Below are 11,766 nucleotides of genomic sequence, written 5' to 3'. Positions count from 1 at the left end.
ACACACACACACACACACACACACACACACACACACACACACACACACACACACACACATACACACACACACACACATGCGCATACACACATACACAATACACATACACATCAATTACATCAGTCTCGCTTGAATACTGTAAATATTAATCTTACATGCAATATAATTTGATGTTTTTACTTCATAAAATCTTCATAAAATCATTTTTAAACTTTTATTATTTAAATTAATTTTATTATTATTAAATTAATTAAAATAATTTATTATTATTAAATATTATTAAATTTTAAACATTACTATTAAATTTTAAACATTACTAAAAAACATTATAATTGTATGAAATGTACGAAATAAATTATATACATGCGTCAGAATATTCAGACAAAATATATTGAAAAATTACGAATTAATAAATCTTGCTTTATCTCTTGATCAACATATATTTAATACACATTTAATATTTAATAGAAGTATATATCATAAAATTTTTACATTTAATTTGTCAATTTCAAAAGTAATTATTTCTTTACTTTTTGCTTTCCAGAATTTAATATCGTGCATCATATATTATATCGCATATGTCATAATTGCGACATTATTGAATATTCATTATTAACATTACCGCATTATCACTATTCAAATAGCCTTTATTTCATCATTACCTAATTTGGTCGTGTTGTATTACGTTAGAAAAATCATAATTGCCGTTACAAAAAGGGCGAGCAATTATTGCGGTGAACAAACAGGTGCGACATCGATATTTATGCGCCGAAAACACGACGGCGGTGGCGTGACACCACTTCGTTAAAAGTAAATTCCGTGAAGTATACCGCCGGATATCCGGGGCTTCGCGGGGATTTGACGGTGGTGCGAAGGTGGAAACCTTTTGTCTGTCGGGAATAAGCGGTTCGCCACTCGTAACTTTGAACTACTCCTACATCTCTTTGCGAAAGCTCTCGCGACACCGTCTGCGATTTATAACAACATCCGCTTTCTCTCGCCTGCGCCATCTCGCTGGGAGCGAGAGAAAAGTTGTCACTACTAATTTCTGTCGATATTCTTGAGCGCCCTGCCATTCGCTCAGAACCAATTAATCCCACTTACAGTTTTGCGAAACAACATCTCAGTAATTTTTAAGTGCTTCATCTCGCGAGAAAATAAATACTTTCGGTACACGAAGAAGGCAGCTGTTCGTTATGGCAGACTCGCTATGCGCTTACCGCGACCATCATGGCTGCCAGGATGAATTCTCCTTTCTCTCTCTCTCTCTCTCTCTCTCTCTCTCTCTCTCTCTCTCTCTCTCTTTCTCTCTCTCTCCCCTTCCCCCCCTTCTTTTCTCGCTCTCTCCATACAGTATTTCTTTCTATCTCAGCTTTGAGATACTCTTTTTTTTTCCTCTTGTCCTGAACGTATCTCTCTTTCTCTTTCTTTCTACAGCTCTATCCATACATGTTTTCGCATGCGAAATACTCTCTCCGTCTTCTGGTCGTTGCTCCCTCTCTTCGTCTTCTTTCTTACTTCTTCACATGCCCTCCACACCCGGTCTCAGTCTCGGGTTCCAACAGTGGCGTCTCCATAAATCTCGCTATAACGTCGAGATGGATCAGTGAGAATGGCCACGTCCGACACGGGGAAAACGGGACACGGCTGCGTTTGTATCGTTGCATACTACACTGCGTACGTTGCATACGTAGTTGCATCGATGCGCACGCGTGTATGTTCGAGAGTAGGATCGGTCGGCGAATATGCAGCAAACACGGCAAACCATCGGCCATCAGGAGTGGATACGAATAAAATTCGTCACGTCCGCGACAACGAACGTTTACTCATATATCAACAACTTGGGATAAGAATAGTCGATATTTTTCAGACAGTTCAGACTGTAGAGAAAAGAAATTTTATTTTGAATACCTAATATTTCTCTTTTATGTCTTTTGTGTATATAGCGCTTATTTTAGTTCCAACGTATCGATATGTAGACTCTTTAAATTCTTTGGAATGGAGTCTTATTTAAAAAATTGAACCAGTTTTGAAAAAGAGTGACTTAATTTTAAATTTATTCTAAAAGTATTAAAAAGGATGTTCAAATCAAGTTGAGAAATATTAATAGGTACTACAATACAGTAATTATGTGAACACAAACGAAGTAATCTTAACAATTACAAGTCCGAAAAACATTTTTGAGAATTGACACTTTTAATTGAGAGCTAAAAATCGAGAAGTTACGTAGGAATTTTTGCTCAAAGTTTTTCTATTTGAACTACTTATGTTTTAGTCTTGTATTTTATTGTGCTTTGCAACATTCACGCAGATCGGAAGGATACAGTCGATGGAAACGAGAAATCGTTCGTGTTAAAGCATCGCGGAGGGCGGCGCTGAGCGATACAAACGGCGTACGAATCGGCGCGCATGACACAGAATGGGAAGCTGGGCTTTCTCTCTCTCTCTCTCTCTCTCGCACAGAGTGAGTAGTTTTATGGATTTTTTTATCGTTGTGCTGGTGGACCGTAACAGCTGCACAGCCGGTGGGATTCGGATATTCAATGTCGGCGTACCTGTATGGATATTAAATTAACACCCGTAAGCCGCGAGTATTAACAACTTTGCAAAAGATTATACGAGATTATGAGCTCAAGCGGAACACGTGATTTTTAATGCCGCCGCCGCGGCCGTCCCCGTCCTACTACCTCTCGAGGCTTCTCCATTTCTTTGTAATTTATAAATAGTTACGGCTCATTGCCCGCGTTCACCGCCGATTCGTTTCCAGTTAAATACACTTTTTTCCGTTCCTTTTTTTTATTCGTTTAGCTACATTGGACTCCGTTAGGCCACGGTTCTTCCGCGTATCGGTGTAAAAGTGCTCGTGAGAATTTATTGCGAAACTTGTTAGGATTACACAGTTCCACCCTTTTCCTTGTTTTCCTTCGTTAATTCAACTGACTGAAATGTCAACAGGAAATATCACGAGATAAATGTATCAATAAATGATAATTCAAAAGAGAGAGATATATTTTTATATTCATTATCTATACATATATATAATTTTTTAACAAAATTTCTATGAAATGCAAATAATATTTTATTATATTAGATTTGTACTTATCTTTTATGTGTTGATTAATTTTCAAATCGTTAATTTTATTACATGAAAAAAATTAATTCTGAAAAAAGATATTCACGTTATATATTTTAAAGAGAGCGAGCGAGCAGGCGAGAGAGAGAGAGAGAGAGAGAGAGAGAGAGAGAGAGAGAATATATTTTTTTATTCATTGATACATTTATCCTGTTTTCCTTTGTTTATGTCTTATATTTTTTATTTCACTGCAACTTGGTTGTTCACTGTTTGTGAACAACCAAGCACAACGATTTTATTTTGCGTATATGTATCTGTTCAGATCGTATATCTTCTGTCTACGAATTAAGATCACTGACCGTTAAAATTTAAAAAAATATTTCTTATCTCGATAAACCTTTGGCACCGGAAGAATGATTAATTTATCGATTTTGAATTATTATCCGAAAATCTATGCAATTTTTGACTTTAATTCTGGTCGTGCGAGATATAAAAATATCGACTACGTAAGATTACCAGGAAAAATTGATATATACTTAAGATATTATAATATTATTCCGATTCGCAAAATTTTGATAGAAGAGAAAAGTACTACGACCTCTAACATTCGTCAAAGTTAAATCGATTTTAAACTTAAAATTATGTAAACTTATTATTAGGAATACAAATTAGTTCGGTCCATTTTTTTGTGTTCAAAAATGCATTTATTTCAAAACAAAATGAATGAACAGATCAATTAAAGTATTGTCCATCGCTGCCTACTACTTTTTCCAATCTCTCAGGCAATTTTCGAATTCCATCTCGAAAAAATGACTCATCTTTGGAGGCGATTCAATTTTGGAGCCAATTGGCTTCGATTTCTGCGAAAGAAGTGAACCGGTGACTTGCTGCATCCTTCGGAACAACCAATAATCAGAAGGAGCAATGTCCGGAGAATACAGCGGGTGCGGTAAAACATCCCATTTGAGCGTTTCCAAATATTTTTTTTACGACTTTAGCGACATGAGGCCAAGCGTTGTCATGAAGAAAAATAACTTTATCATGTCTTTGCTCGTATTCCGGCCGTTTTTCTCGTAATGCATGGCTCAAACGAATCAATTATAGCCGATACGGATTGCTCGTAATGGAATTGCCAGGTTTCAGCAGCTCATAGTAAACAAGACCTTTTTGGTCCCATCAGATACAGAGCATGATCTTCGAACTATGAATGTTCAGCCGTGGTGTTGATGTTGAGGTCGATGGCAACGATTGACCGGGCTTAGCGTAATATTTTTTCTTCTTGGGATTGTCGTAGAATATCTACTTCTCATCTTCAGTCACAATCCGATACAAAAAATCTATTCTCTGTTGTCTTTGAATCAGTTGTTCGCAAGTGAAAAATCACCTTTCAACGTCTCAGTTTCAGTTCATAAGGCACCCAATTTCCTTGTTTTTAAAACATTCCCATGACTCTCAATCGCACAAAAACGGCTTGTTGAATTACCCCTAATGATTCTGCAAGTTCCTCTTGCGTTTGACTCTGATCTTCTTCGAGTAATGCCTCTAATTCTTTGTTTTCGAATTTTTTTGGCTGTCCAGAGCGAGGCTTGTCTTCAACGCTGAAATCTCCATCCTTGAAACGTCGAAATCATTCCCTACATGATTTATCAGTTGGAGCAGTGTCACCATAAACTTCGACAAGCATTCGATGGGCTTCAGTCGCACTTTTCTTCCAATTAAAGCAGAAAATCAAAATCTCCCGTTGCTTGGTTAACACAAAATTCGACATTCAAACACAGTAAAAATCAAGGTTTTTGTATGAAACTCAAAGCGATATAAACTGAATATTATTAGCAGATGTTTAACCTTTCTGAAATCGCCAAAATCAGCTATCACTATGAACCATTCATAACAGCTGGAGCCATCTTTAGGGAAACGGATCGAACTAATTTGTACTCCCAATATATAAACTTATTATTATTTAAATAGTACTTAGGACATCATTTTTAAAATTGTTACGATACTGTATGATGAATCGAAAAGAAATAGGAATGGTAATGTGATTCTTTATAAAAATAAATCTAAAAAATTTTTAAAATATCTATATAGTACTTTATAAAATTATATATATTTACAATAAAAATTGCAGAATATATGCAAATGTATATACATAACTTCTTCCGCGTATATATAATTCAATATCATGCAAAATCAAGATAGCAAATATACAATAGTATATTTATATAGTATTATATAGTAAATAAAGCTATAATCAAATTATCGAATAATTATTTTTAAAAGGAAACCTCGGAAAAGAAGCCGTCATTAACCACTCTTATAGAATTATATTAGCAAAATATCCTTCATGCTATTGTTCAATTTTGCATAATTTGAAATGTATATAGCCAAATAAAATGTGAAGTAACAAACAAAACATTCAAGTGTGCATGTATTTGATAATAAGAAGAATGAGAAAGTTTTTATAATTAAATTCTAAAACGTATTTTGAGAGAGAGAGAGAGAGAGAAACATTTCGAAATGTTTGAAAATAAAAATGCATTATAATAGATGCTAAGTACTGTATATATTGGCATATAAGCGCCATAGTGTAATGGTACGGCAGCGAGCTACTGAATAAATAATTCCATGAATAATCATTAGAATTATTTGCTATCAAATAACGGAAATATTAAGAGGAGCCATTATACCTATAAGAGTCATAATATCATAATCTCTTCTTTAACGTAACAAAATATACATATATATCTGAGAGAGATCGTTGCTAAAATATAGTTTAAACTATTTTTAGTTTATTATTTGCTTACAATTAATATAACTCACACCTCATATAATACGTTTGGCTACACTAAATTCAAGCACTGAATTTTTGAAAAATTTAAAAAGCTTCTGCGTCTGCGACAGAATTGCGGAATGCATTGCAACGCTCTGTATCAAAAATACAATACCCGATAGAAGATTAACTGCCGCCGATTCGAATCCTGATTCGCCTGTGGAATACGCGCGGCTCGTCCTTTGCCATTTTTCATCTCGTTCAACGTGATATTAACTTGAAAACGGCCACTCTCGGACATTACCGTAAAGCCGATCGTATTTCTGCTTCGACCCGTTCTAAAGCCGAACTTGGGACCGAAGGGAGTCTTTTGTGGATAAAAACTTACGATGTTTAACGTTAAATTGAATCTAACTGTCAATTTATCGTATATCATGTTAAACATATGTGTACACCTAAATAATAATAATAAATACTAAATACTTAGTATTTAGTTGAAGCTTTCAAAGCGTATACTTTTTTATATCTCTTCTTTAAATGTGCAGTTATATTTAAAGTGAGCTCTTATTAAATAACTGCATATCTTACAAATTTAGATTTATTTTACCTTTTCACTTTGAATTTTTTATATGTAAGAGATTTTGAATCACGAACTCTTCAACTTTATTAAATGTGTTTGATTTAGTTTATTTGCTAATCTATATTTAAGTCATTTCGCTTGTTACATATGAAAAAGCTATTAAAATCGCTCATTACAAGAATGTCGTCACTATCTATTCGACGCTATTATATTAATAGCATAATTCATTATTACGAGTGCAACTGCTATTAAGGTGATTCTACACGATCAATAATACTGTCAGTATTAACAAATATTGATAATATTACTGATCGTATATGATTAATATTGATGGATTAATGTAGAATACTGATGGTGATCTGGATTTTGATTCTCGAGTATCGTATTTATTAGAATCTCTGTCACAGTACAATAGATAATGTATGTAAAACTAAAGTGAAATATATTGTCAATAATACTGATCGTATAAGACTGTAAAAATACTAAAAATATTGATGCGTACTGTCAATATCGATTCAATGTTATTGATCGGTATTATTAATTGTGTAGGGTCACCTTTACATTTCTTTTTTTACATTTATTTATTTTCCCAACACTAATGCTGCAATAATACTAACACTGTATGAACACAGTACCACTATCTATTTTTTTCCGTTAATCGTTACTTCCCTTCGAAAGCTCAAGACAACCGCTATACGCAGTACTTTTCGCGTCCACTAGAACTTACGAGCTGGCGATGTCATCAGAACGACCAAGCCAGGCAGCCAGTAGCTACCACGGATTCAACGTTAAACCCGCGTAACCGTGGAAGCGCGGGTCGAATCGGAGATGCGAGAGGCGCGGTCGTGCATCGCGTTTGCATACGATGCGTCGCGATGCAAATCGAACCGCGTGATGCGAATGAGATACGGCGGGTGGGCGGGCGATGCATCGCGGTGTAGCAGAGTGTGTGTACCGGAATGCAGCCGAGCGTTGTGCGGCGAGGCTAAAGGTAATAATTGATATATAGCGATAGCATTGGCCGCTGACAGCCGCTAACCCGGCCGAATACGGATGACACTCGGTAATCCTCACTCTCATACCGGTTAGTGTCCACCTATATTCCGCGGCGTCCCATTTCCCATTCCCATGGTGTGTAAGCTCGGCTCCTCTCTCCCGCGCTCTCTCTCTCTCTCTCTCTCTCTCTCTCTCTCTCTCTCTCTCTCTCTCTCTCTCTCTCTCTTCTTCTCTCCCTCGCCTCTCTCGATCCCTCTCGTTCTCGCAACCCCTTTGCCCTTCGAACCAGGCTGAGATATACAGACACTGGATGTGTGTCGGTTGCGCCGCAATCAGGGGTCCAGGAGGGTAGATGATTGCGCGGCAGAGGAAGAGAGAGAGGGAGCGGGAATTGGATAGAGAAGAGGAAGTGAGCGAGTGAGAAGGAGAGAACCTATAGAGAATAGAGAAAGAAAGATAGAGCAGCGCACTGGAGGCTGGAGCACAGAGCGACTCTCGTGCACCAGCCAGAGCGCCGCCGCGAGGTGTGCGGTGCAACCATACTAATCCGCCGATGGATTTATGGTCTTAATCACCGGCGGATTATCTCGGACAGCCGCGCTCTGCTGCCACCGACCGAAACATACGCCTGCCTCTTTGCAGATAACTGTACCCGGCTTCGCGCTCGACCTCTCTTTCTCGCTGTTTCTCTCTCTCTCTCTCTCTCTCTCTCTCTCTCTCTCTCTCTCCATTTTGCCTCTCGTCCTGTTCCTCTCATCGACTCTTCAGTGCTTTTCTCTTCGTTCTTCTCTTTAATATGATGTTTTCGCGGATCTTTTATACGGTACCGGGGGTTTCTATGACGTTTAAGAAAACGTTGAGAAAACGAGTCTTAAAGATAGCATACACACTACACTGGAAACCAAATTTGTACTACACTACTTGAATTCAAAACTTTAAGATATCTTTTATTCGTAAATAATTCGCTAGGACATTATAATAGCCTCTCCTTTATTTCATAATAAAATTTGAATGCGCGCGAGCTTCTTCTAAAGTACAGTTCTATTATTTTCCATTACGACAAACAGTATGAATTAAACTTGGAGTTAATGAGGATCATGTGGAAGAATGTCTTTTGTACTTGAAGTAAGCGCGCGCCAAGGCAGATTTAAAATGAAGTATGCCTCCATAATGGCGTTACAGTTTGCGAACGAGCGACGGCCAGGGATCTGCAGCGTTTTGGTACATGGCGTATAGCACCGTGGCGGGAACACCGTACCACGCTATGTGTGGTTCTATAAATCCACCAGGGCTTACTGGCGCAAAGCCTCCCCTGCGGCCTGCGCGGTACTCTCACCTCTTTCCCCATGTGACCTCCTATCTGCCCACTCTCTTCTATCCCAGTGTCCTCCCCCTTTTCTGCCATGTCTTGTTCACACACACTTCTTTCACGCTTTTGCCATCTCGCGATGCCGACCACTCGCCGGAACGTCTCGATGAAACGCAAGCAGGCCGTCGGGATTTCGAAGAGCATGTCTGGCCACTCGCTTGATCCATTTCAAAGTCACTCGGACTTGGACTGTGCGCGATCCGTCGTTTGTCCGCGAATCAAGTCGCCGAGACACCATGGCATGAGAATTTATAGTAATTTATACAGCGCTTACGGATTTGCGAACTTTCTCTAACGGTCTAGTTTCTTCGACGTCACTTTGTAACGAAAAGTATTTTGCCTTTACAATCTTAGATCGCTATATTATCGTTTGTTGTGTTTGAAGTCATTATAATAATACGTGATCGTTTGGATTAAAAACGCGATTATATATAAAATTCTAACTACAGATTTATAAAATTTCGAATTTCTAGCTTAGTTATATATAGATAAATTTTATTGCGTGTGTGCAATGTGTAGGCATTTTTCTTCATATATATAATTTTATTCATATTTATAATTTTCAGCTATAATATAATTTCAAGTTTATATTTATATTTGTCTCTAATTTGATTATATTTTCCGATTAAGTAGATTTATATACAATAAGTATATAGAAACTGTTAATTTAAAACTTTTTATATGGAAGTTTTAATTAAAGTTTTATAATATGTAAAATATCTCATCATTTTCGTCGTTTCTATATATCTTGTAGAAACCGTTCGTATACTTCACTAATGCATAAGATATCATCTGTGGTCAGCAGATTGTTGCCTTTGTAATCGATCCTTCATGATGTTTCAATGCATCCATTGTGAGTGTCTATTATTGCTTCATTTATAACGAGCTCAAACTTTTGGACGACGAATGTTACTGTTACATTTTTCGCTTTTCCGAAATAATTTTAAGAAAATAATATTCGAGTCGTTAATGTTTTACAATGTACACTTGAAAGTCGAATTAAAATCGATTATACAAATTATTATATAGAACGAAATAAAATCTGAAGTTTCTCTATTAGCTTTTGTCAATTTATAAATTATACCATTATTTTTATTATTTATTAATTAATTTAAATTATTAAATCGAGTTAAATACATCTAAAAATTTTGAGGAAAATGTTCCGTTTAGTCATTACACGAATCGTCCTTTTTTTTATATAGAAATGTATCTTAAATAATAAGATATTTATGACGATTCTAACGCATACGATAAAATTTAACTCTTCAATGTGAATCGTGATGTCGTAAATTCTCTTACCCTGACACGAGCTTCCGTAAGATTCGTACAGCAAGCTATCTCTTCTCTGGTTGACATATCTGGATACCGGTTTCTCAGAAACGTCATCTCCAGATTCTGAAGCTGATGTTGCGTAAAATGTGTCCTTTGTCGCCTTTGCCTTTTGTTCTTTTTGCCATCCTTATCATCAGTATCGTTGACTCCAACTACTCCAGGAGAAACAACGCCACCAGCAGCACCCAATTCGTGTTTCACTTCTGGTGGTGTTCGTACACCTGAAAAGTGTTAAGGTATCATATCTTCGACAAGATTATCAAGCATCTCAAATGTAGGAGTCATTAGTTTGTTTGATACGAGCGTGTCCAGCGAAATTTTTACCTGGAAATCGTTAGATAGAAAATTCCAACGGGAACAAATAGAGAGTTTTCTCCTAAGATGTTTTATAAAGAAGATTCAAGTTATACCGTTCAATCTTAGTGACAGAAGAACATATTTCGTGAGTACTGCATATGCATCGCGATTTGAAGCCATGTTTCTCTATGTACATCCGAAAAGAAGCAACTAATCAAATATGATACGCATGAAAGTGTATTTGGGCATTTTCCTGCATATCATTCAGTACTAGCATTCTGGAACAGCTAAAATTGTGCCCAAATTCACTCTCCTACTTCACATCTATAGGAATGCTTTATTTTATGTACATTATGGATCTATACATCGTTAAATAGATGATAAAAATTCACATTTATTTCTCAAAGCACAGCTTTGGCACTTCGAATATATATATATATATATATCTTTACAGATAATTTGAATCGCTAAATTGATAAAAATATATGAGAGAGCTTTATTAGTATCTATCAAAAAGTTGATTAGAAAGAAAAACAAATATTTTGATTATTACAAGAGAACAATAATAGGAAATATTGAAGATATTTTTATTCTGCGTGGAAATAAGAAAATGACGTTCACATACTGGATTGACCATCACAATCACCGAACGCAAATCCTGTTAGAAATGTTTGGGCATTGAAGCTTGAACTTAGTAAAAAGAAGATTTGAATGATTAAACATCTAGTTCGACAAATTCGATTGATCTGGACATCTTTATCTTAAGAATATGTATCATAAAATTAATGAGAATGCTCAGAGATGTCAGACAATTATTGATAATAAAAGTGACTGGATAAATTAATAATAAAGCATCACGATTCTTATCAAGTAATATGTGTATTTCTTTCAATTTATTATAATGAATAATTTTCGGATGTGCACCGGACATATTCTTATCAAACAGATTGAATTAAATATTATTTATAATATTTTATAATACATAATTTCCGCGAAAATAATATCAAAATGACATCAAAGAAAATATTGGCAATATAATCTTTTTAGGTTTTAGATAATTAAATGATATAAATCTAGAAATGAAAATTCTAAAATCAAATATCGTATAAATTTTAATAGTATTATATAATCTGGAGATTTATTAGAGTTAATAAATCTCCAATATAAAAATATTAACAAAGATAAAATAAAAATAATTTTTAAATTGTAAATCGTTAATGATTTCTCGTAACTTATTTCGTGTAAAATTCGCGCACTCAGACTCATGTGTGTTTACAAACGTACACATCGATCTGTTATCTACATTATTGATTTTCACAGCTCAGGTGATATCTATTGATATCTTTTAC

General features: G+C 35.7%; 1 protein-coding gene across 1 annotated transcript in view; it reads right to left on the bottom strand.

Annotated features, from left to right (window-relative positions):
• Window positions 1-11,766, bottom strand: part of LOC108690916 (pituitary homeobox x) — a 38,058-nt gene that overhangs the window by 5,881 nt on the left and 20,411 nt on the right. The window contains exon 3 of the mRNA XM_018198468.1: window positions 10,088-10,341. Coding sequence (XP_018053957.1) covers window positions 10,088-10,341 — 254 coding nt within the window. The remainder of the gene's footprint in view (window positions 1-10,087; window positions 10,342-11,766) is intronic.

This window comes from Atta colombica, unplaced genomic scaffold (assembly GCF_001594045.1).
Source record: "Atta colombica isolate Treedump-2 unplaced genomic scaffold, Acol1.0 scaffold38, whole genome shotgun sequence".
Classification (NCBI taxonomy): domain Eukaryota; kingdom Metazoa; phylum Arthropoda; class Insecta; order Hymenoptera; family Formicidae; genus Atta; species Atta colombica.
Note: the sequence above shows the minus strand (reverse complement) of the source record. Positions and strands in the feature narration are given on the sequence as shown.